We start from the raw sequence: 26,992 nt of genomic DNA, 5'->3' as shown, positions 1-26,992 counted from the left end.
ACAGCCATTTGATGAGTGTTCTAACCCCAGCACTTTCATCTCCTCCCTTTCAGTCTCTTTATTCCTACCTTCATCTTAACCCCTTGGCAATCCAAAGCCCAGCTATGCCACATAAATGCCATCAGTGTGAATGCCAGTCAAATGAGAAATGAGGGGGACCCTGGAAGAGGGAAACTAGAGCACCTTAATTTGTATTGTTTAAAAAAATTAAGGGTTCTGGTTCAATTTGGAGAGGAGAAAGGCATGTCTGATTCCCCAAACAGGCAGCCATAGAGTTATATATTAAAAGTCAATATACTTCTTTAAAAGTTGCTTTCCCAATTATATTATGCTCATCATATAATAGACTTTAACAAGGTACATGGCTTTTTTAAAACATTTCAATCACTCCAGTATCCGGGGTAGAGGAACAAATCCCCTTCAACTTTAACTTCATTTACAATTGAGGAAACTGAGTCTCAGAGAAGAGAAATGCTCTGCTCTACCCAAATTTCGATGGCAAACATATGGCAGAGTTGGCACGAAGTCCCAATCTCATGATTCTCAGATCAGTTCAAGGTAGCTCTTGGTAGAAGCCAACAGCAGGTAGATTTGGCAGTCAACTGAGCCAGAAGTTTAATGAAAACCCTCGGCCTAGGTAACCCAATGGTTACTGTGATGATGGCAGACCCTTGCAAAGCCTACCAGTGTATGAAATCTTCTCCCAGTCGGACTGCTCAGGAAATAGATAAGTATGTTCCCAGATGCTAAGTTACTCAACCCTCAAACAAACCTGTAATATGGATGGAGCAGGTGCTAATATCCCCATTTACCTGTGGGGAAACTGGGGAAATGGCCTGCTCAAGGTTATGTCATTGGCAACAGTAGGCTTCAAAACCAAGTTACCTGTCATCACACTAAGTGCTTTCCATTGTTTCACGAGGCCTCTGGAAGCAGTAACTTGAAGGACAAGGACCCACTTCAGAGGCCTGCAGGAACCTAGCTGCACCCCCTCTTGAGGAGTGTGTGGTTCATTCACATAATCTGGTTTGGCTCATAGCACACTTGACCCATTTATTTGCTCACTTCTGTGGCCTCCATAGGAGTGGCCTCTAACCACTCAACCCCCAAACTAACACTGCTTGTGATGTGTGCATCTGGGTGCGATGTTTAGCCGACTAATTCCACAGAGCTCTGGTAGCAAACCAACGCAGTCCATTCTAACGATTTTCTGCCTGTCCTTTTCGCTAGGCCAACCTGTCTTCCGGAAAGTTCATGCTAGAGAACATCCTATTCCCTCTACTGTAATCATCATTGCAGGTACTCAGTGCATCATGGTCTTTGAAAACCACGGTTTAATTTGCTTGAAGTTAACTGCCTTCAAGTGTCCTTTAAGTCTTTAGACATTAAAGTAGCACAGTTTGGCCCGTGTCCCCACTAGAACATTGCTAAATGGTGCAGTGGTTTCTCTGAAGCTCCGAGCATGGTGGGTCCGTAACAAAACACACGCGCATCCACGCAGGACAGGAGGCCTGGTGGAGGGAGCAGCACGGGCCTGCAAAGAAGGTTGACCGCCATGACCTCTCGCTCTCAAGTTTCAATAGATTCCAGATTTCTTCCAAATTTCCCTCCTCAAACACGGGTCTTTCCTTCCAAGTATAATGGCGTTTCTTTAAAAGCAAGCTGTACTTCTTTCTAGAACTTGCCCTCTTGCCTCCAGGCAATGTTAGCCACATATGCATGGGTGATAGTACATCTGTGGGGGTTCTTCAGAGGGAACATCGCCAGGGTGACTAGAGGATCACACAACCATCCCGGGTCTACTGTAAGCTTAGAGCCCAGGCAGCATCTCCAAGTCTGCGTGAGGACAGGGATGGTCATTCCTCAGTCATCCCCATTGCCGTCACTGGCCATGGTGGGAGACACATTTCTTCCTTTCCTCATCCTCACATGCCACTTCCCTACTCGATAATCATGATACCAAGACCTGACTGCAGACTTGTTCCAGAATATTCCTAGTGGAAATAAATAGACCAGTCTCCTTAGGCTCTAACCAGCAAGGCCAGTCAGGTGCTGAAAACTGTCAAGAGGTCTCTACTCTCAGACTTGTCACAGCACAGATCTGAGTGAAGGATTAAAATAACCTTGAGCAAAGTGTCCCACCGCTGGCCTTGTACCCCTTTCCGAATTTGACATTGTTGGTTAAGATTAAAGATTGCCACGACGTGAAAGAATAGCAACAGTAGCTCCTCAGGTGCAGATCTGCCTGTGGTTGTTCTGTTTTCTAATAGGGATTCTCCCTCTGAGCCCTTCCCCTTCAAAGAGCAGCTGAGCCAGAAAGCATTAGCAGCAGCCTTTTCAGACATCCCAGGTACCTAGGAGCTTCTGTAATTTGTCATTTGCAAAATCAATTACTCAAAAGAAGGGACGTCCTCTACTGGTGGTTTTATCACAGGCTGGTTTTATGTCCTGTCAATACAGATTTTGGCAGGGGGTATGAATTATCCATTTGATCTTTAGGTTGTGTTAGTTAGTTAAGACCGTGATGTTATGTGATTGATTATCAACTTCTCAGTAAAATATGGTGAATTTAAAAAGCGTACATGTATCTGTATGGAGAGACAGAAACAGAGAATGACTTTTCTGTCTGAGAAGCAAAACTAAAACGGCAGCATGTTGTCACTGGGGCATAAATAAGGAGGTGAAACTGACGTGGCCAGAGTGAAATGGGCTGCATTTGATCCAGCGTTCAAAGTGAAAAGGAAACAAAACAAAACAAACAAAAATAAAGTGAAAAGGAAGCAAACATAATAGACGATCCCAAAAAATGGTGTTCAACTATTTCCCCAATCAATAAAAGATACTAAAGAGAGGACACTTTTTTTTTTTAAAGATTTTATTTATTTATTTGAGCCAGAGAGAATGAGAGAGAGAGAGAGAGAAAGAGCACACGAGAGGGGGGAGGGTCAGAGGGAGAAGCAGGCTCCCTGCCGAGCAGGGAGCCCGATGCCGGACTCGATCCCAGGACTCCAGGATCATGACCTGAGCCGAAGGCAGTCACTTAACCAACTGAGCCACCCAGGCGCCCGAGAGGACACTTTTTAAAACATAGTCCCAGCTCTCTTCTTTGCCAGTATCAAAAATCTGCACCATAGATACTAATTTATCAGGATCGTTGTGGAGCAACGATCCAGTTGTCTCCTCTCCATTACATAGAATTTTCCCTTAAATGTTCGTGACATTTACTAAGTGAAAATAGCCCTGACCCCTCCATGACATTATGCCTTTGTGCTTTGACTTCTGTCTGTGGAATGCCCCTTCTTACTCTACCACCTCCTACCCCAACCTTAGCACCACCTTCCCCTGGCAAGCTTCTCTGCAGGTTTCAACGCCAGTTTTAAATATGTCCTCTTTCCTGAAGTCTTCCCTGACTCCCTTAGGCAGAGCAAGCTGCTTCCCCACCCTGACCCCTCAGCCCTTACCTTGCTGCACTAGAAGTTGTCCCATCTCTTTGCCTCACCTCCCATGTGAGCAATGAACAAAGGATCTTTATATGCATAGAACAAATGTCAGGAACTAGTTACAGGCATAATGGTACCAAACGAAGCATTTCTTCCTGATCCAAAGGACTGAAAGATGATTAAAAAGGGAATAACCTTTTTAATCACTGTGATTTGATTTCATTTACTACCATGTCCATTTATCTAATACCATGTTCCAAATAATTTCATTTTGTGAAATATGGTATTAAACACTGCTACCACGTCACCTTTCTTTTGTAATTTCCCCAGTTTTCTACCTAAATTGCCTTGAACCCCATTTAAAGCAACTTACCATTTATAAGTAAATGACAGAAAAGGAAGCCATAATAAATATTCTCTCCCAATGGCTTTGCAAATCAAAAATAAACCCAGTTGTTCTTCTGGAAAAATAATTTTCATTTGATGTACGTCTCTAAGACATCCATGTTCAGCCAAGGTTTTGACCAAAGACACTAATGTGACCTGCTGCTAAGAAACTACCAACAACCTTATCCTGGGTTCAAGGATCAGAAAGCAGTGGGAATCACAATATGATTGATTTGAGCACTGGGTAGATTGGACATCACATATCCCAGCGTCCCACTTCCTTGACTACACATAATTTCAAGGACAAATCCTACGCACACCAGTTGTAACCCTTTGCCCTCTCTTGGGTCATAACTTCCCGAGCCTACTATAAAACACATTACTACTTTTACAGTTAAAAGTAATCTCCTCTCCTTTGCATATACTAACTTTCAGCAGTTTCTGGCCAGTTCAAAATCACGTATTTTTTAGTCTTTATCTAATTTCCTTGGGGCCCCGTAAAAACTGGGAATAGAAAAGCAGATTCTAAAATATTCCTTTAGGAAGACACTATTGAGTACATACTAAAGAATTAATTAATATGCTCCATTCTGCTTCTGCCTTGGGTAGGTTTTGACACTTGGTATATAAAATGCTAGCGGTATCCCTAGCCCCTCTGCTCCGTGCCCTAGCAGTGAACCACCTGCCTAGGAACCAGTTCTCTACAAAATTTGCTAGAGCATCAAATGGAACCACCACAGCAAGGTCCTCAGCAGAGGGAAACCATGTCTTTGGAGGGAATGAGAGGTGTGGACTCCTACAGAGCTGATGCCTAAAGGCAAAAGGCAAGAAGGGTGGGCTAGAAGTCCCTCCCTTTCTCATGTTTTCCTCAGTCAACAGATTCCTACTGCAGGCGGTTTGCCTGGAAAGTTCTAGAAGCAAAAGCATCAGGGCTGAGGTCTTTCCATACCACCATACTACTTCCTTGGAGATGAAGTACATTTGACTTGACTCTGAGGGAAAGTAGCCTGTCTTGTTCCAGCATCCTGGGCCTGAAGGATAAGGAGGTAGCGTGATTATAGGAACATTGTTTGCCCTTCACATGTGCATGGCCTTTTCAGTCTGGGATTTATCCTAATGATCTTCACACAGAGAGGAGCCAACTGTGAGCTTCCTCTCATTAATGGACTCTCAAGTCCATTAACATTTTCTTAACACCCACTAGCCTCTCCTGGAGTGTCAGCTACATGGTGGTTCTGGAAATAATCACGCTTACATGGTGAGTAGTATTAACTCCCAAAGGCCTCACCTTTGCCCTCCCTATTTACTTTAAGATGAACGTGGTCAAGGTCTTCCTAACAAATGCAAACTTTCCACCAGAGAGAGGAAGCACTAGAGCAAACAGGCATCTTGGTGAAATGGAATGGATGTTTTGCTTCTTAACTTGCAACAGGGGCTCTGGCTAAGATCAGAATTTCCCTTCCTCCAACTCGTGGGCCCTGGGGCATTTTCTGTTGCCTCTAGAAAGTGGAGAGGAAGAGGCCAGATTCCTCCATCCCTTGTGTGACTCTAGCATTTTTCATTGTGGTTCCTTTGGTCACCTGCTAAGGGAATGTGTGCAAACAGCCAGATGACCCAGCATCACAGGGGACAATTAGGTGATTCCCTCAACAGGGACAATGTGCAGGCAGAGACTTTCTCGGTGACATGCGTCTATATCTTGCTTTCCTGATCTGCACATTGGCTTATGCTCAGGTTGTGGGTCATCATATCCACTTGCGGTCAACAAGCACAACAGTGATGTGCTGCCTGACCTGCCCAGAGCCTCTGTCCAATTCTCCCCTCGACTGATGATCTCGCCCGAGGGACTTTTAGTGGGTCATCAGGGCTTCCTTCCTTCTTGGTTTTCTTGTAGCAGAAAACAGGGATTTCCAAAGAGGATTGAGCACACTGCTAACTTTCTTGCCCTTCCCTTTCACAGAGGAATGTGATGACAGGCAACCACTGACCAGCAAAGAGGAAGAGGAGAGGCGCATTGCAGAAATGGGGCGCCCCATTCTGGGAGAACACACCAAGCTGGAAGTGATCATTGAAGAATCCTATGAATTCAAGGTATGCTTACCAACACTGCCCACAGGGGAGGCCAGGCCTAGTTTGGAACCAAGACTACTCATAGTGTTAGCAATTTCGGGAACCGGCTCATTAACCGAGAAGCTTTTCAGAGCAGAACTAGAATTGGAAAGTTGGTAGGAAACCAAGAGGTCCTGCAAACCAAACAGTATCAGAACCAGGGTCCAGAGGGTGGCATCTGTCCCTGCATAGGGTCAGGGGTGCCCCAAAGGGAGGACGTTGTCCGAGGGGATAGCAAGGAAGAAGCAAAGGTAGAGATTGTTCTGTGTGGAAGGGACCAGGCTGTATTTGAAGGGAATAAATCTATCAGAAGCAAAGCATTCGCACTGCTGACAATTAGGAGGCTTTTGTTGTGGAGGGGAGATGGTAAGCTCTCCCTATAGCACATCCATCCCATTGACAAGTTCTCATTTATATTTAGTCCTCTTCAGATCCTAGGGCCTATTAGCACAGTCAACATACCGAAGGTATATAGTGCCTATAACCAGAGAGTTTACAATTGAGCTGATAAAATTGGGTTCCTGGTTCTCTGGGTGATGAAAGTAATTTTTCAGAAGTTAATCAGATGGACCTTAGGGTAAGCTTAGCATTTTGAGGTGAAACTTCCTGTCCATCTTAGGTGCTCCCTCTGCCCCCTATCCCACCTTCCATCCCACTGCGTGCACACAGCCCTGATGTCTGAGAAGACCCTTCAGGAGAGCCACACTTGACTTCTGCAGTGGGACATGAAAAGGAACGTTGTTCTCTGGTTTTCCAGAACCACAAACCCAGATGGCAGATGTATTTTCCCCACTTATTTTTCAAAAGCAGACTCTGCTCCTCTTTGCAAAACCAGAATGAGGATCTCAAAAGAAAGAAGCAGGCCAGAAACTTGAAAGCCTCAGTATTTTATCTTAGATATTTCATATCAGTGGTCTCTTTTCCTTTAGCTGGATCCATTAATTATTTTTTAAAATTGGTCCACAAAGTGAGGTGCCTGATAGGAGACAGGTAGAAAGAAAAAATGTCTTTTGCAATCAAAGTGGAATTTTTAAGATAAAAATGCAATTAAACTTCCCCCTTCAGGCTGCTACAAATCACTGTTTCTTTCACTCATTCCCACGGAAAGAAGGAGCAGGGGTAAAGACCGGGACCAGTGCTTTCTAGGCAGACCCCAACTATCAGAGCTCAGCTGTTGTTCGATCTAGAACCTGCCTCACTCTACACGTAAGACTGGCACACATACACACACAGGTTCCGTGTGATCGCGGGGTACAGATGACTCAGACTGTCCATTTCTATGGACCAGTCTGTCCAGACGTATTCAACCTCCCTCTTCCTCATTCACCCTCTTTTCATCTGGAATCAGAGGGCCTGGTGCAAGCTTGCCCCCACCCCCAGGGCTCTCATGGGGAGTAATTGTGTGTTCTCTCCCTTATGGGACAACCCTCAACCTTCCCCTTCCACGTACCCATGACTAAGAGGAGCAATCACAGAAATTTCTGGAGGAAGCATTGGGTTGGGCATGGCAGGGCACAGTCTCCTAGGCAGCAAAGCTTTCTTGGGTCCAGAGTTCTCTCTGGTAACCACTCCAATGGCCTGAACATTTCAAAGTCCCCCAGTCTCTTTACCTAAGTTCGCTTGTTCAGGGTTCTTATCTTCCTAGAATAGCTCCCATAGACTATTTCCTCCCACCTCCTCGAAGTTCATCAGTAGTTACTGTTAACACAAAAGGGAAATTGGGAGCATGTCCCTGAGGTGCCCTCAGATATCAATTTTGATATTATGTCATCCTTTTAAGAAATTTCTTTTTCTAGACCATAGCTCTTTTAAAGACCTTTTTCAAAGCTCTCAGAACTGCTTGAAGACCCAAATCTGGGTGATACCTCACAATGTCCCACTCTGTCTTTGCCCACTGGGTTCTTTACTATGTTGTGACTAAGGGCTTGACTTTCCTAATACCCACCGTTGAGGGTGAGGTTACAACAGTCGCTTCCAGGTCTAGGGCAGTGAGAGTTGATCATTGGCATATAGGAAACCTCCAGGAGAATATAGATGAACAGGTCCAAGTTCAAATTCATCTTAGTCAGTCCCCCTCCTCCCATAGGTCAAGGGAGGACACATATGCAAATTAAGTCCCAGGTAGAACCCAGGCTATCCCATAGTCCCCCAGGGTCAACATGAACTAAAGTTTATAATCTACCCTGGGTTTTTCCTCCACATAAATTTTAACTTTCATTTATTTTAAAACTTTGTTCTTTAGAGAGATTTCCTGAGGCAAGTCTGTGTGTTGAGCTCTTACAGCAGTTTCTCTCTTCATTGTTTATCTGCCAGGTGATGGGATTCTCTGCCTTGGCATCAGAACAGAGGGCTCCCTTGGGGAGGCCTGTTCCACGTTTTCAAGACATTTAGGAAAGATCAAGGTCATTTCTTGCTACATTCTCCACAGAACTTTGAACTGGCATCAGCCAAGATACTCAGAGTGCTTGATGAAATGGGGCTGAGGCCAGAGAGAAAAGACATGCTTGTCATGTGCTTTAAGTTATCGTGGCCAAGAGCAGTGACAGAGCTGTTATCAGGGGCACTGGCATTTCGAGACACATGCTCAGAGTGGAGAGGTCACCGCCCTGAGGAAACAACTGAGCAAAGAATGTTGAAAATACAGAGTGGGCCAGTGGGAGATGGGCCTTTTGGTGCTTATCATCTCTATGTTCACAAGACCCTTGTTGAACGAACCCACTTAACATTCTGATTGAGCTTTGGCCTTCCATACAGGCTGCTCAGATCCCATTTTCCTTGCTCCCAGTTTGCTGATAACTTGCTCTATTCCCAAACCGTAGTCAATTCAGGTACACTGCATTAAACATGTACAGAGTTTGACCTCAGACAAATAATATGTGTTTTCTGCCTCTTTGCAATTAGTGGGAATTCGAGGATGCTCTGACAATAAGTGTAGATGTGTGGTAGACTAGTCCGTGTGGTAGTTTCTCTGGGAAGAGTGGCCTCATGTCCTGGAAGTGACCCTTCTCCCTCTAGTCACTATGATTTGTGGTAGCGCTTTGGGTGCATCTGCTTGCTTAGTTTTCCTGTGAACGTTTGGCTATTCCTGTTGTTCCCTTAACTGACATTTAGAAAGCTAGAGAGTGCTAATTGTATAAAACCAAGTGCTTAAAAAAAAGTCTAAGAAAAAAAAAAGTCTAAAGAGAAAATAAAGTCTAAAAAGAAGAGTAAAGCATGGGGAAATTCAGAGCTACGCCAATTGCCATGGGCCCTAAGCCCTATGAATTCACCTGTTCTTGTCTCCTCTTTTCTTGCTTGCAACAGAAGTAGAGTTAGAGTGAATTCTCTAACAGCTGCCTGGCTGACAAAATCAGTAGCCAAAGAAAAATCTATTTATTGATGAGCATGCAGGAGCAACCTTGGAGCTCTTCTGTCTGGCTGCATTCCATTGACAAACAAAAGTACAATAATAATGGTTTTTAGTTTCATAATCTATCTACCAACTGCGGCTATTCTGAGATATGTAATGCTGAGCAGGTCATATCTTAATTCAGTTGTAGGCAGCATCCTACAGATGAAGCCAGGAGAGAAGCCAATCCATAAAGCATTCAAGGGGAAGGGGTGGGCTTTTGCAACATCTGCTGTTCTTAAACACTGAGGCCATTCTTCCTTGGCCATTAGACAGTGAAGGAAGCTCATATCTGCTATGAAGAAATTTCTATTTCAGAAGGGTTCCAAGCAAGGACTATGCTTGTTTGCATAATCGTGACAGTGTTTGATGTCAACACTTGTTCCGAGCTTAACATCCGCCATCCCTTGTAGAACTCTGGGGTTTCAGAATTAACAAGGCCTTAGATTTCCCGAGGCCTTAACCAACCCAGCAGTTATTATCTTATTCTTTCCAACCTTTCTAGAGTACCGTGGACAAACTTATTAAGAAGACAAACTTAGCCCTTGTGGTGGGGACAAACAGCTGGAGGGAGCAGTTTATTGAAGCAATCACTGTCAGTGCTGGTGAGTGCCTTTCTCTGCATGCTATCAATTACCACCACCCAAACTGCACTTGCTTTTCCCACTGTGATCACTTGGTCTGTGTCAAAGCACCGGAGAACTTCCAGGATAAAATGAAAAGGGAAATAAATGTATTTGTAGCACAGCTGCACATTTCGGAGACTGATTTAGACTTTCTAGATGAAGCAAATGTCTTCAAACGTGGCATTCTTCTCCATCTACGCTGTGTCTTTCTCTCTGGAAATAGACGAGATAAATTTAAAGGCTTTTGTTGTCTCTACCTCACAGATAGCCAATCACGAGGCTTTGTCTGGAAAATTCCCTGAAGGCAGGAGAAGTGGCCAAGTGAAGGTCACAAAGGAGGCAGCAAACTCCCAGGTGGGATGAGGGGACTTTAAGACCCTTCACCACTCCCATCTGTGTCATTTTACACTCTTCAACAACGTCTAACAAATAAGCCTCTGCACTGGCTCTAGAAGTGGAAATAGAATCACATTCTGTTTCTTCCTCTACAAGCAGAGTCTTATTTAGGAAAATCCTACAAAAATGAAGTTGTTTTCAAGCTCAAGGAGTCAGAGACCTGAGGGAATTAAAAACAGAAAGAAGCGTCTTTTTCCTGGATTGTCAAACCTTGTCCCTTGTCTGTGTGATTTTATAAAGACAGAGGAAAGTCTCTCTCCAAGATACATGAAAGCAACACCGTTATGGGCTCCACTACCCCCCAGTTCTTCTGCTCTATCTCTACTCGTTCTTTCTCTTTAACATTCCCCACAGGTTCATCTTCTGGTGCAACTAATGAACAAAACTAGAACTTTTAAAATAGTGATTCCCACCGTAAAGTACGGAGCCAGCATCACTGGTGGTTGGGCCATGACTCCTAACCCAACCCCCTCTTTCCAATCTGCCACAGAACCATTTGACAGATCTCTGAAGCACTGTGGGAACAGAGGGTGGTAAAACTTTCATGCCTCTTTATTATTAGTGCTGTTTATAATCACACTTTGGTTTCTTGAGATTGAGTATACAAAGGAAATTTATGAACATTAAATGGTGGGAAACTGCTTGGAGAATAGATTTAGAGTTTACCTGCAAATTCTACTTAGGGGAGGGGAAAACTCCCTGTCTTAGTCCCTCTGGGCTGCCATTACCAAATACCAGAGAATGGATGGCATATAAACAAGCTCACAGCTCAAGAGGCTGGAAAATCCAAGATCAAGACACTGACAAATTTGGTGTCTGGTGAGAAGCCACTTCCTGGTTCATAGACAGCTGTCTTCTTACTGTGTCCTCACATGGAAGAGTGTGCAAGAGAGATCTCTGAGGTCTTTTTTATAAAGATACCAATCTCATCCATAGGGCTTTGTCCTCATGGCCTAATCACCTCTCAAAGGCCCCACCTCCTAATACCATCATATTGGAGACTAGGTTTCAACATATGAATTTGGGGGTGGGGGGGCCACAGTCAGTCTACAGCACTCCCTCACTATGGCTTATGTTTTTCTAGAAATCTAACATTAGTATCTGAGATACGAGCTATACTCCATCTTCACAGAGACAAAAACTAAAAGGACAAAACTGGCTCAAATAAGAAAGTGCTGATGAGGCCAGTTGAAAACATTAAAAATAATAAAATTGTTTTATGAGCTTTGATATACCAGAATCAGCACATTAAAAACATTAAAAGCAACACAAACTTTAATGAACCATTCCCAATGGTTCCCAGGTTTCCTTGGGCTGAAGATATATGAGCATTTATATAATGGTCACAAGCTGGAGATCATTAATTCATGTTTCTATATGTCAATCGTTGTTCTTGGTGGAAGAGATACGACAGCGCGTGAAACAGAAAGACAGCCCTACCCAAGTGGAGCTTATATCCTGCTGAAGGAGATAGCGAATAAGGCAAATAGGGAAATAAAGTGTATGTATGACGGTGAGCTTGTCGTGGAGAACAACAAAGCTGTGGAGAGAGACAAGAAGTATGTGTAGGGGCCGCACTGGGCTGTGGCCAAGAAGACACCATCGACAGACCCATTAATGATGCAATTTGTTTTCTAGCAGTGGAGTGGGTTTGTGTTGCTTTATTTACACATTCTAGTAACTCCCAGAGACCAGAGGAGACATTTTATGGTGGCAAAGGGCAGCTTTAAACAGTGAGAGAGATTATGCCAGGCACAAGACCAAAGTTGTGATCCTGGTCAAAATAGGTATAGAGTGAAACAATGCTAAAGATGTTAATACTCCCTTACTTTAAGGGGGCGGATTTGGGTTTGCAAACACTTCCATATATAATGTTGAATTAAATCCTCTCCACATCATGGGTCATAGGTGTTATGATTATCCTTATCTTCTAGAACCTGAGCATTGACTGGTGAGGCAGTATTCGCTTTGGAAGAGCGCTCAGTCCTAATCTACCACGTACCAGTCCAGTGGGCTGACTACCTCCCTTAAGAGAGAGAGGTTTCAAAATGAGGAAAATTGCTCCCCACCTCTGCCACCTGTGTCTCCTTGAGGGACACTGGTCTTGTCACCTCTCTGGTACCACAGTCTCAGCACTCTCTCTATGGGACAAGTTCTTGCCCAAATCCTTTGAAGAACTGTTGTTAATGAATGAAATGTAAAACCTCTCAAGTGTTCTTATTTGTCATGCAGTATGTTGTGTTTTATGTTTCTAAATGACTGCTTGGGGATAATACAAAATTGCTCAGAAATTTGCAGGCTGCTGGGTAAATTGACCTTATTTACAATTTTGAGACAAAATATCAGAAAAGCAAACCCATATTTTATGGGCACTAAATCACATGAAGGGCAGTTAGAGAGCTCAATATTTGTCATTATGATTAAATTTAAGTGTCTAAAGAATGTTAATATTCTTTAGTTGTTAAATGGGCAATAAAATTTGTAAAGCAGCATTTATTGAAAACGGACTTTCATTAGATTTTAAGATTTCATGGCTAAAGAGTTGAGAATCAGAACCGTTTGCCTTATTAAAAATATTAAATTGCTTTTAAACAGCTCTACTGAGAGGCTTTTCCCTACAGAATTTTCTGTGCGAAATTGAGTCTATGTATCTTGCTAAACAAAAATAATAATTTTGGAAATAGGATTTTGCTTCTATTTCTCACTGATTATATTTAAATTAGTTTCGAGGTAACCGCCCCCCCCCGCCCCGCCCCGGCAGTCTTTTTGTTCCCCTGCTTTTCCTAAACTTCATAGCCCAGTATCTGGGCCTCCGAGGACCGTACTGTTTCTGGGAACCCAAATGGTAGAGTCTAATGTTTGAAGAGTTCAAGGATTCATGAGACTCTGGAGATTCGGTAGGGATCCAACAGTCCTGTCCCGGCGGTTCTCCTTCGGTGGCCTCCTGGGTAGAACGCCAGGAGCAGTAGCCCGCAGCCAGGTAGGCAGCTGTCAGATACTTGCGAGGCGAGTCCAGTACCATCAGGTGCTTCTAAGATGTGTCAGCAGATGCACTGACAAGTGAGGCTAGCATTCACTGTATGTCCAGTTTGAATTGTCCCCAAGTCCTCCTTTAAAAAAAAAAAAAAATTATTTATTTTAGAAGAGAGAGAGAGCGTGCGCATGCACACATGCAGGAGCAGGGTGAGGGGCGGAGGGAGAGGGAATCTCAAGCAGACTCAGCGCTGAGTGCCAAACCCAATGCAGGGCTCGATCTCATGACCCTGAGATCATGACCTGAGCCAAAACCAAGAGTCAGACGCTCAACCGACTGAGCCACCCAGGCAGAATGGAGGGATGACCTTAAGAAATTGTGGATGAGCCGGGATATAGAGGAGAAACGGATGTGTCAAGGAAGAGGGCAAACATTAGCTGGGTAAAGAGAACCAGATACCAATGCTGCCGACTGCACAACCACCAACAGTCTTGGGCTGTGGTGAGGTGAAGGAGAACGGTTGCAAGCTTGGCTTTGGAGTCAGGTGTTTGTGTCCCAGATCTCCAGAAATTCTCTGGGTGACTCAGGACAGATTACCTCCCCTCTCAATCTCTGTTCCCTCAGATGTAAAGCAGAGACAACTGCTCCTCATTCATGGAGTTGCTGTAAGGATTAATCAAGGCAATTCATATTTTCATGAGGGCTGTCGATAAGTTTAGATATCACAATTGGCTCTTTGGGAGGCCAATCTTGTTGAAGAATCTACAATAAAAGATAACCAAATCTTGTGTGAATAGAGTCAATTCAGTTTAATTACTAAAATGACTAAGTGACTAAACACACTGCTTTTCCCTTTTATAGTGAGAGTCACACACATACACACACCATTTTATAGGTAAAAAACTGAGGTTCAGAAAAACAACGAAAAAAAAAAAAACAACGTAACTTGCTCAAGAAGCAAAGCGGGTAAATGACAATACAAATCAGCCCAGAATTCTCTCCAGTGTCAAGAGTGCACTCACCTGCTGCAGCCGGGGGCTGAGTATGTGCCCGTGCAATACACACAGGGACACACATGTAGAACACACAAATGCACACATACTTCGATACACACAGACATGCATGTGTGCACGCAAACACGCATGAACACACAGAGACACACATGCCCAGACATGCTTGTGCACACACAGACACACAATTCACGCACAGGGACATGCACATTATCTTATTTAGCATGTATCTTTATTCATTTGGACAATTGAGCCACAGCTTAAAATATGAAGGGCTATTTTCCTTTAATATTCATTCAGTCTCCTTAAGCCTCATTCAGAGGCCCCCATGGAGAATACCAGCCAGTTCCCTAAAGTACCAAGGGAAGCCTTTGCCTAATGCATCCATAGTCTTCTCCTGCCCAGTAATTAGTGACATTCTTTAAAGAAAGTCAACACACTGCCCTCTCTTTTCCCTGATAATTTTAGGTATCCAGCACCAAAGTTTTTTCTGAAATTCTTTTACTACTTCTGGTACAGAGTTTGCCTGACAGAGCATCTATTGGCGTTCTCATAATGAAGGAACACCTCAAAGTGGCAAAAAAAAAAAAAGCCTTTTTGTGGTCTTGGTTCTGTCTTTGACCAACTGTAAAACTTTGACAGAGTATTTCACCTTTCTGAATTTTTGTTTCAGCAGCGGCAGAATGAGAGGGTTGGACTAGGTGAGTTCTAAGATCCCATCTAGTATTGAAATTTGGGAGTTCTGTCAGTGGCCGGTATCGTTCTGTGATATCCCTGATGACTTTGTGCTTCGTGGCCCATCTGATTTTGGCATGGACACGTCTACTCTTCCCACCCACCCAGCTTTCTTACGTTAGGTATTTAGCACAATAGCAGCATCCGGTTCACATCTATCCTCCTAGAAGGAAAGGGATGGGAGGATAGTTTTCAAAGGTAGCCTCAAAAAAACGAAGTGAGATGATGCTTTGAAAATGCCTAATTTTCTTCCTGCTCCTTAACTGGAAATCAGAAAGCCCTGCGAAATCCTCTACAGTAGAAGGGCAGACATTCAACACAAGGCCAGGCTGGTAGATGCAGCTGGCCTGTCCACACTCACCCTGCTTCGGTGGATTATAGCCAGAGACCCGACTTCAGCCACATAATGAGGGCATGCTCTCCCAAGTCTACCAAACCAACTTGGAGGCTAGTTCGGTTTGGGGGATGTTTCTATCATCAGGTCATCATCCATGGCTATGTGGAGAAATAGTGCTATCAATTAAATTGAATTATTTAATAGCAGAAACTGTCAACTCGATGGTGCCCCAGAAAATAATTCACTAGAAAATACTGTCAACCTGAAGACTGACCCACTCCAGAAGCCTAAATAATAAGTAATAAAAATGGTGCCTCAAATGAGGTTCACGGGATTGCCATGCAACCGGGTCTAAGCAGGAATCTTTCTAGCATCTTTTCTGTTATTGAACATCATTACAGAGGAGACACTCTCGTTACTTAATGTGTTAACCCTGGGTCATTTGAAAATCCCATTTAAGCAGTTAGGGAAAATGCTGCTCATCATTGGCACAGCCTCAGCATAACTATAAGACAAGGAAGGAAGGGAGGGAGGGAGGGAGGGAGGGAGGGAGGGAGGGAGGGAGGGAGGGAGGGAAGGAGGAAGGAAAGGAAGGAAGGAAGGAAGGAAGGAAGGAAGGAAGGAAGGAAGGAAGGAAGGAAGGAAGGAAGAAAGGGCAAGCAAAGTGGAGGGAGAAGGTGCTAGAGATTAGTAGGAGTTTTCATTTTGCCCTGTTTCTTATGTGACTATACAGATTCCTAATTATCCTTTATCTAAAAATCATAAGCTGACTTTTTCATTTCATGAACAAGGGTGTTATTTTCATGCTGGTTTTTCAGTAGGTACAACAGCCTTAAAGAAAGTCTATCAAATACCTGTGTATGAAATTATGGCTCACATTCTGCTTCAATAATGTTATCATTTGTTGACTGTCTTCTACATGGCCAATCCTCTATTTATATTATTTCTATCCCTCACAGCTATACCCTGAGGTAAGTTGTTTTTTTGTTTTTTTGGGGTTTTTTTCCTGAATTGGTAACTCTGAGGCCCAGGGTGCTTACATAAACATATTTAGTTAGGGTCACACAACTAGCATGTGGTCAGCTAGAATAGGAAGCCCCATTATTGTCAGTCCAAAGCTTGTAAGCTTTTAGTGCAACCCTGGGTGTCCCTCCTACCATCTTAATTCAGGGCTTAAGTGGCCAGATTTCAAATGAGTTAATTCAGGAGAAAGAGACAACGTTGATGAGTCCTTCACTCTCAGTTACACATTGTGAAGTTAAGGGTTTGGAACTGAGCGTGAAAGCACTGGACAGAGGTGCCGAAGGACCAGAAAGCATACCAGTTGTGGAAAGTGGACAGGATCCGTCACTGCAAGGTTAATCCCATCATGAGGAAGCCAGAAGCACTTCTTGATTCTTTTTGTGATCTTGGAACTGTAGTTATATCTACTGCTAGAAATCATGTCAGGTCTTCAGAAATAAAAAGAATCAATGCACATCCTTTTTTTTTTTTTTTCTTTTGTTCTTTTTGAGCTCCTGCTGTTTCCTGGTGGTATGATTAGTTATTCAGGTAGGTTTTCCATGCTCTGAATCACTAGCATGCTTGAACTAAGAGGAATAGCAATTATTTTAAACTCTAACAGGAGATGTGAACCTCACTGCTGTCATCCAACTTGGTTTTCGTTCCTTTTTCTAGTATACAGCTAAAATATTTATATTCATTGTGATAGAGAGTGCATGTAACATGGATGACAAAGCATTTCATGTAAAAATCATATGTTGGAATCTGTGGCTTCTCTGGAGACTTGAGTTCAAGCAGTCAAAGACCCACCAACTAGTTGGATAGCTCTGGACAAGTCCTCTCACTTCCCATGTGAAATTGGGGGATTTGGGTAGGTGACCTCTATCTCTGGAACATGGAAATACTGAAGGGTCCTCTGAAGGACCCTTTGTTTTCAGCAATAGATGTCAACTTGCTTTCCCTGGTCCTACTCCTTGAAATTTAGGGCTCTGACTTTAAGCAAGTGGACTATCTGCCTTACAGTACCTGTTTGATAAATTGGGTAATTACGGCAATTCGGCTAAAGCTCATTTAAGACGTCTAACACTTAAGACACACCATCAGGGGTCACATTAACTAACTTCAGTAGCTGCTCTTCCTTGCTTTGAAGTAGATATTAAGAAAGTAAAGCTGCTTTAACTTTTTATCAGAGCCCTTTTCAAAAGGGACTTCACTGAATTATAATTTAGTTACAGTTTTAATTTTTATCTTTAAAATATAGTATTTGAAAAGTGTTATTTTATCTTTCCTTAGAGTTATGATAATTATTCATGATGTCACTCACTATAAAGAAAACATGATCAATTCCTACTTTAGTTTAAAGAAAAGAAGTTTTTCCAGCAAGTTAATTCTTATCACTTTGGCAGTTAGAAAATCATAAGTGTATAATTCAATATTTTTTTATTTGCTTTCGCCATCAGAAAGCTTACTCAGTTTTGTTTTGTTTTTTTTTTTTTGCCCAACTGGTCAAAATTCACTCAATTCAGATGTCTGAAAGCATCCTTTATTTCTGTTTTCTTCAGACATTTGTGTCCCATTTTATCTTAAAGTATGTTATGCTATATTGGTAGGTACAGATCTGTTCAAGTCCTCTAAGAAGTAGTAAGAATCTAAATTAAAGTCCTTTTTTGTTTTAAATAACAGCAAATCTAAAAAAAATAAAAAATAAAAAATAACAGCAAATCTGTCCTGTTAACCATTATTTCCCTAGCACTTAAGTCAGTATTCAGCAATGATAAGTTATTTGTGGGAAAAGAATGAATGAATTTATGTGTCAGTGTTTTTCAATCCACATGTAACTGGATTAAAAGCCTGTTTTCACTACATCATACAGCTATGTCTGATCTAGAAGAAAATCTGTATAAATACATGCTCTCACACAGACATATGCCATGTTTCAAAAAGTTCCAGACATATGTAATTCAGGTATAATGAATACATATGCACAGGACATGCAGATACTCAGATGCATGTATCTGTACACATAAAATACTCTTTTTGTATGTGCAAATTGGATCTGCAAATCTGTATTTTACAGTGGCCTTGTCTATCAGTTTTCCTTAGTGAAATTTCTTAGTGAAAGCTTTACTTTCTTAATATCTACTTTAAAGCAAGGAAGAGCAGCTACTAAAGTTAGTTAATGTGACCCCCAATGGTGTGTCTTAAGCGTTAGATGTCTTAAATGAGCTTTAGCCGAGTTGGCGTAATTACCCAATTTATCGAACAGGTACTGTAAGGCAGATAGTCCACTTGATTAAAGTCAGAGCCCTAAATTTCAAGGAGTAGGACCAGGGAAAGCAAGTTGACATCTATTGCTGAAAACAAAGGGTCCTTCAGAGGACCCTTCAGTATTTCCATGTTCCAGAGATAGAGGTCACCTACCCAAATCCCCCAATTTCACATGGGAAGTGAGAGGACTACTTGTCCAGAGCTATCCAACTAGTTGGTGGGTCTTTGACCCCTTGAACTCAAGTTTCCAGAGAAGCCAAAGATTCAAAGGTGTTTAGCTGATAATCATGATGCTAACTGAGAAAGAGGAAAAGCAGAGGGCTTGAGGAAGAAAGGGTTATAGTAAGTTACAGAGAGAAAACTATTTGGGGCCATATTGGTAGGTAGGCAAGGCAACTCTAGAATATCCATCAACTTAAAAATGTCAGTGGTAGCAGGATAAAATGTTAAATCAGGTAGCTTCAACTCTGTTTCTGAAAGAGGCAGGCCAGCCACACAGGGGTGGGAGTCCAAGAGGGCAGGAGAAACTGGCAATTATCTTCTGGCCCTTGGATATGCTTTAGCTGATATTTCTGAAAAGACTATTGGCTTGTTGAGCTGTTTTTCTCTTAAATTGCTTATTACAAAACCTTGAGGGAAACACTGTGCTGAAGGGCTCCAGAATGATTCGGCGCTCTTATTTGTAAGCCAGAGTCTCTCCTCTGATGCAGCTTTTGTGTGGAGTGGCATCCGAGCTGCTCTGCAAACAATGAGCCATCACTGGATCCAGTAGCTCTTTTGTTGGCGCCGGCTGCTTCGCTGTGAATACAGTTTTAGTGGTTGCTTACAAATCAATGCTGGAGGCGTGGGGGGCTTTTCTTCCCCAGGCAAGGCCTTTGTACACAGTTTACAGTGGGAGAAACATTTCAGTATAATCCAAAGAGGTGGAAGGAGGAGAAAACACAGCCACCCCCCACCACATACACGCACCCCAAAGGCAGAGGGGAGCCTCCTCAAAGTGACTTGCAACATCAATTCTTGCTGTTCACAGTCTGCTCTCTTGATAAAGACCTTGTCATTCTGATTCCTGCAACCAGAAGCCACTTATCTGAACGAACAGGCTTTGACACCAACCCCTGACCCCCCACCCCATTCATCTCTCCTACCTTGCAGTTGCCTGACCACATCTGGCTGGGGGTCGTGTCTTATGCCCTGTTAGAGCATCTTAGACCAGAAGCCAGCACAGAACAAAACAAGAGCTTACTGATCAGCTATTCCAACTTCCCCTTATTTTGATAAAGAAACTGAGACCAGAGAGGAAAAGTGTCTCATCCAAGGTCACACAGGACCTGTTTTAGAATCCTTGGTTCTTGCCAGACTTTACAGCATTGCTCTCATTTTTCTTTTCAAGTTGGCATTTGTAGAACCAGCACCTTAGCCCTTGGTCCATCCATGCCTGGCCCCTGATCTTCCCTAAGGACCTCTGAGCAAAGACCAAAACTTTCCTGAGCCAACTACTTAGCAGCACAGAATGAGTGAATGGTCTCACCCTTGGTGGACAGTTTCCTGATCACACAAGCCTCACGGCAACCCTGTGCATTAGGTATTCATGAACCCATTTATGAGATGGGGAAACAGAAACTGGAATTCAGACCCCGACCTACAGGTTCTGATTCCAAGCTCAATCCTCCTTCCATCTTGTCACACTTGTGCCTCCCAGAGTTTAATGCCTGTAAGCCATAGGCTTATTCTTATTCTTCACAATATGCTCTTGCCTCAGGGCCTTTGCACAAGCTGCACCCACCCCCACCCTGCCCCATCCCAAGGAAGGCTTTCCCTCTGTCTGGATGTTCTCACCATTAAGGTCTCAGCTCACAAGTCACCTCTTCAGAGGAGTTTCTCAACCACCCATGCACAAGTACGCCACTTGACTTCACTGTCTTCATAGCCCACATCGGTATCTGAAATCATCATGTTTGTTCGTTTGTTTTACTTGATCGCTATCGATCTCTCCTGGATGGAATGGAAGTTCTATGGAGTATTTGTCTGCATTTCCAATGCCTGGAACTGTGCCTGACACATAAATTATTACTATTCACTGAAAAAAATGAACGGTACAGATAAAGTCACTCTTTCAACCACTCCATTCCCTTTAAAGATTTACTGCCGATATTGGTCCAGGTGAGGGGTTCAGCCCAGGCTTGTGGTACAAAAGAGTGACTTAAAATATTTTTAGAGTTCTGACCTATAAACTTAATAGCATTGTTGCGTGCTTTAACCAGATAAGAAAAACAGGCCATAGACTTACAGATGATGAGAGGGAAAGAGATATTTTTAAGATAGTTTATATGGAAGAAAACCATCACAACAGCTCCATTCAAGGTTATTATTTATGAGAGATTAAAAAGCCAATGGCAGACAGACTTGATTGTCAACCTCCGTAGTGGCCAGCCTGCCCTCTAAGAGAAGTGTACATGAGCATGCTCTGTCTGAATGAGCTAATCCTCCATCCAAAACAGATTGTACTACATATAAGCATATAACCTCTCTTAAAAATCTCGTTTATCTTTTCCTCAGCACTAAGGAGTTAGTAATGGCTCTCCTCAGTTTCTAGGAGACAAATCACACAGAGAATCTGTGAAGTGCCCAAGAACATGTAAATCACTGAAGTCCCTTTGTTGTCAGTGGCAGGCCTCTTTACTAGGGGCTCACTGAAAATCACAACAGAGAGAAGGGGACCCTGGAGAGCAGATGAGGGGTGCCCAGTCACTGCAATCACTCTGGATTGTGTAAACCAAAGCCACGATTAGAATCTTAGATACTCAGCCATCAGAAAGGATGAATACCCAACTTTTACATCAACATGGATGGGACTGGAGGAGATTATGCTAAGTGAAATAAGTCAAGCAGATAAAGTCAATTATCATATGGTTTCACTTATTTGTGGAACATAAGGAATAGCATGGAGGACATTAGGAGAAGGGAGGGAAAAATGAAGGGCGGGAAATCGGAGGGAGAGATGAACCATGAGAGATTATGGACTCTGAGAAACAAACTGAGGGTTTTAGAGGGGAGGGTGGTGGGGGGATGGGTTAGCCCGGTGATGGGTATTAAGGAGGGCACCTACTGCATGGAGCACTGGGTGTTATACAAAAACAATGAATCGTGGATCACTACATCAAAAAATAATGATGTATTGTATGGTGACTAATATAATATAATAATAAAATTAAATTAAAAAAAAAAATCTTAGATACTCAACTTACATTGCCACTTGGCCAGCACATCAACTCACAAGCCTCACGATCAGAACAAAGTCTGGTCAGGTGATCCTGAGACCAGGAAGGCAAGCAAGGAGCAGGGGTGCTGGGGGTGGGGAGCAGTTGCTGAGGAGCTGGATTCCTTCTGTTGGCTATGCAGAGAGAGAGATGTTAGCCACCAGAATGAAATGGATCCCACTTCTCAATAGGACCAATATAAACCACCCATTGAGGATTTTGCCTAAGATGAAAGGACATTCAGACTGTTGGGAAAGCAGAAACTAGAGCCATCCATTCATTCCCTGAAAGAACATTCAGTATTTTACACATGATATATGCAGGGACGCCTGGATGGCGTCCGACCCTTGATTTTGGCTCAGGTCATGATCTCAGGGTCATGATCCCAGAGTCATGAGACTGAGCCCCATCTGGGGCTCCACAGTCAGGGGGGAGTCTTCTGGAGATCTTCTCTCTCCCTCTCCCTCTGCCCCTCCCCTACTCGTGCTCTCTCTCTCTAAAATAAATAAATAAATCTTTTAAAAATTATATATGCAAAGGATTATTTTAAAGAAGGGTTGTTATTTGGGGTGCCTGGGTGGCTCAGTCGGTTGAGCATCCAACTCAGGTCATGATCTCAGGGCCGTGAGATCGAGCCCAGAATTCAGCTCCACGCTCAGCATGGAGTCTGCCTGAGATTCTCTATCTTCCTTTGCCCCTCCCCCGCCTTGCCCTCACACACATGCTCGCTTTCTCTCTCAAAAAAAGAAGGGTAGTTATTTTCTAATTAAACTTTTCATAAAACAATGCCAAATGAGCTTAGATTTTATCAGAATGGATTTCTGCTGGACAAACCACAGAGAATTTTTTCTCTGGCAACAGTGGATCAAGTAATTTCAGCGAAGTGGTGGAAAGAGGTTTAGCTCTCATAAGCAAGTCACTTAAAGCCTTCGAGCCTTGGTTTCATCTTTAAAATGGAGAAAGTAATACCCACTTGAGCAGGTTGCTAGGAGGATGAAGATTAGGTGGGATGCATATATTTACCCACGTGCTGGGGATAAGCACTCAGTAAGGGAACCAGACCTCTTAGCTTGATCATAGCAGCATCTTAAGAGAATCTGGACAGTCTCTATGCTGCTCTGCATGTGGGGCAGACTTTAGTACACATCTAACCTTACATAAATTTCAGCATTTTCCTAGGACATAAGATTGAGCTCTTTGTTGAAAAGTACAGGGTTATTGCTGCCCAAACAGGTCCTCCAAAGCTCAACTGCCTACACTCTAGGAGGCTAATTCAGACGCAGCTGCTGCTATTTACAAAGTGTTATCAGAGCCCTCAGGCCCATCTTAGAACCTGGTGTGCACACAAACCACCCACTATAACTAAACCATCGAAACGAGCAGGAGGCATCTACACTTGCTGAGTATCAGTTCTACTTGTTGAAGGTGTATTTCTTAGGTGCTCACGTCTGTAGGGAATATGCTTCCCTATTGCAGGAGCCTGGAATTCTGTTAATCCTACAATCAATAAAGGGTAAGGGTGCACTGAATTTCAAGATATTTAGCCTGACTTGGAGTTATTTTGCAAAAACAAAGCTTGGGGCAAAACCACATGACTAATTATGTCAACCTACAATCATTTAGGAACACTCAGTTCACACAGAAGAAGTCTTTAAGAAGAGAAAGAAGGCACACAGTTTTCAGCTTTAAACTGATTCGTTTTGCTAAAATCAAACTTACATAGAACTGAAACTCCTTAGGGGATCGTTTTTCGCTTTGACACTGGCCACATTTGCTGAGAAATATTTCTGATACGTTAGGTATCTCTTGCTTCAGCCATCCTAACAAGGTCCACAATGGCCTAAGCTGGTAAGGATTCTGTTCTTTCATCCGGGGGTTCATTTGTTCCAGACATGGTGGAAAGTTATTCACAGAGAGTGAGTGGCCTTCTTGTGTCCCTTCCAACCCTGTCACACATCACAGGTCCCTAGCCCCCCAAGTATGGACTGAAACCAGCACTGGTCCTATAGAACAGAATGGCCCATAGCTGTCTCTGACTTGGAATTGGGGGATGGGGATGATTAACAGGGACTGTGTAGGTGTCCTCTCCATCCCAGAACAGGCCATCAGTCCAAGTAACAAATCTATAGCAATCTTGAACTCACATTTCATGCACAGTGGTGTTGCTGTCCAATGTATTTCTTTACCTAGGGACATAGAATAAAAACTAGAGATGAGTCAAGTATCCAGGAGTAAACTACATACACTTAGATGTGGGCATGCAGACACACTGTAGTCTAGGCATCGAGTATCCACACTAATTCAAATCCCCACTAGCTAGTGAAGAAGGAGCCCTTGGTATACCCCTAGGCTCGCTCACAGGCTTTTGCCTGCAGGCACTAGGGCAGAAAGATGGGAGACCAACAGCGAGCCTCATACCTTCCCCAAGGACGACTAGCTTCCTAGGAACTTTTCCACAGTCCACATCCATTTCGGAGAAAGCTTCAAGAAGGAAAGTTCTTAGAAAGAGCTGGCGTGATATCAACGTTACAGGTATTCTAATAACAGTTCTACTGTTCTGAAAAGACAGTAAGGAGTCTCTTCTCTTAAAGAGCCTAATAAGCACAGATTCAACATTGTACAGTTGCGGGGTGCCTGGGTGGCTCAGTCAGTTAAGCATCTGACTCTTGGTTTCCAGCTCAGGTCATGATCTCAGGGTCATGATATCAAGCCCCGTGTCAGTCTTGGTGCTCTGTGTGGAGTCAGTTGAGTAACATTTGCTGGGCTCGGATCATATGGATGACAGTGTGGTTGGCAGATGTCATTCTATATCCATTCTGTCATACTCCTGGAAAGCATCTGATCATTCTCATTAATCCCTTAGTTGGAGGATACTCTTGCAAAATAAAAATGGACTAATTATAGGTAAATACCTAAAAGTAATTGAAAGTCAGACCCTTCCTCAGATTAACAGCAGCAAGGATTCCCCAAACTGCTTTCCATTACAGACTTGTGACAATGTAGGCCAGTTTCCCAAATTCTAGAGTGAAGAGCTGGATGTAAACCAGGGTGTTTGATTCAAAACTACATGGTTGACCTTTGACAACTAGAAATGGAAATAAGAACTTGCTCTACTCAAGTAGAGATTCCAAAATGGTCACAGCCATGATGCCCTCCATTCATTTATTGTTTTCTGTGTTTAGTTGGTCCCCAAGGTCTTGAGAAAGATCATATGGCTGACTGTACCAAAAATGTATCATATCTAGAAAATAAATTACAGGCAAGACAACAGTCTCACTTTGCCATGATGCACGGCGGGACCAGATTCGCCGGAATTGACTCCAGCTCTCCAGAGGTGAAAGGCTGTTGGGCAAGTTTGGATGCATCTACTCAAACCACCCATGAACTCACCATTCCAAATAACTTAATTGGCTGCATAATTGGGCGCCAAGGCGCCAACATTAATGAGATCCGCCAGATGTCCGGGGCCCAGATCAAAATTGCCAATCCAGTGGAAGGCTCCTCTGGTAGGCAGGTTACTATCACTGGTTCTGCTGCTAGTATTAGTCTGGCCCAGTATCTAATCAATGCCAGGCTTTCCTCTGAGAAGGGCATGGGGTGCAGCTAGAACAGTGTAGGTTCACTTATAACCCCTTTCTGCTGTTTTCCCATGATCCACCTGTGTAATTTCTGGTCAGTGATTCCAGGTTTTAAATAATTTTTAAGTGTTCAGTTTCTACACAACTTTATCATCCGCTAAGAATTTAAAAATCACATTCTCTGTTCAGCTGTTAATGCTGGGATCCATATTTAGTTTTATAAGCTTTTCCCTGTTTTTAGTTTTGTTTTGGGTTTTTGGCTCATGAATTTTATTTCTGTTTGTCGAGAAGAAATGTAAGAGTGGAATGTTAATAAATTCCAGTTTAGTTCTGTAATGTCAAGAATTTAAAAATTAAAAAATGGATTGGTTAAAAAAAAGAAATTACAATACAAACATGGTGCATCAGTGTTTTCAAATTCCTAAAAAAGGCAACATTGTATCTATATGGCACTAGGCATTGAAAGTATTCTCAAATTCAAACTTTGAATCAAGATGTGAATATTATATTCAACTTGCTTCAGCAAGACATCATGTGCAGCAGAATATTCCCCGGGCTGTTAGATCAAATCCCAACTCAGCCACTTACCAACTATGTGATTATTTTAGAAAGTCATAAACTGTCCGAACTTCAGGTTTTTTCTGTGTACAATGGGATTAATAATGCTTACCTTGCAGCATTATTGTAAGGATTAAATAAGATCAGGTATGTGAAAAAGTTTAGTGCCCGTCACTTAGAAGACACCCTATCATGTTCCCTCCCTCTGTTCCTTCCTTCCTTTCTTTCTTTTTTTTTTTTAAATCAAGGGCTTGGGGAAGCAGTGGTGATAATGACTCATTCAAACAGAATATAGATTCTGTGAAATCAGGATACTCAGATCGTATTGATTTGCTGCCTGCCTTCTGACAAGTAACAGTGATGGACTATGGCACAGCTGTCTGTAAAGGGGTTCACAGTTTTACAAAAGCCTTTCACATTTCCTCTTCCGGTCCTCACAACAGATCAGTAATGTGGGAGTTAAGAAACTCAGTTGACAGACGAGGAGCTGAGGCTCAGGAAGGTCAAGTCCTGCTCCCAAACAAGCTCTGAGAACTAGAAATTTTGTTAAGTTTTCTGACCTAAATGTCCACTACACCTCAGTCGCCTCTTTTTCCGGTTGTCAAAGCTCTCCCTGAGGCCAAACCCTGAGTGCCTCCGGAGGGATGCCCACCAACACCTGGTCTACATTAGATGCTCGGTTATCTGCAGGTGCCAAGCCCAGGGTTCCCTTTCATGGTCAATTGTGCTCACGCCACCTTTGTTCTCATGCTCCAGAGCGAGGTCAGTGCAGGTTCTGTTAGGTCAGTAGTTGAAGTGATGCTCTCTCTTCTTTCTATTGGTGGTTTTAAGGATTTGGCTATTTTTGTAGTTATATTTAGGAAGTCCCAACATGTCTCAAGGAAACCATTTGAAGGGCCATGGGAAGGGTTAACCGAATGCAGCTTC

At 43.0% G+C, this 26,992-nt stretch overlaps 1 protein-coding gene across 10 annotated transcripts in view; it reads left to right on the top strand.

Annotated features, from left to right (window-relative positions):
* SLC8A1 (solute carrier family 8 member A1) overlaps positions 1-26,992 on the top strand; it is a 379,277-nt gene that overhangs the window by 308,214 nt on the left and 44,071 nt on the right. For 8 of the 10 annotated variants that reach the window (XM_064572154.1, XM_064572153.1, XM_064572151.1 and 5 more), the window contains 3 exons: positions 1,231-1,299; positions 5,788-5,918; positions 9,830-9,929. In XM_064572154.1, coding sequence (XP_064428224.1) covers positions 1,231-1,299; positions 5,788-5,918; positions 9,830-9,929 — 300 coding nt within the window. The remainder of the gene's footprint in view (positions 1-1,230; positions 1,300-5,787; positions 5,919-9,829; positions 9,930-26,992) is intronic. The other 2 variants (XM_054509688.2, XM_064572155.1) reach the window with 1 other exon arrangement.

Source organism: Mirounga angustirostris, unplaced genomic scaffold, assembly GCF_029215605.1.
Source record: "Mirounga angustirostris isolate CCGP_5_RB_7025 unplaced genomic scaffold, mMirAng1.0.hap1 SCAF_10, whole genome shotgun sequence".
NCBI lineage: Eukaryota > Metazoa > Chordata > Mammalia > Carnivora > Phocidae > Mirounga > Mirounga angustirostris.
Note: the sequence above shows the minus strand (reverse complement) of the source record. Positions and strands in the feature narration are given on the sequence as shown.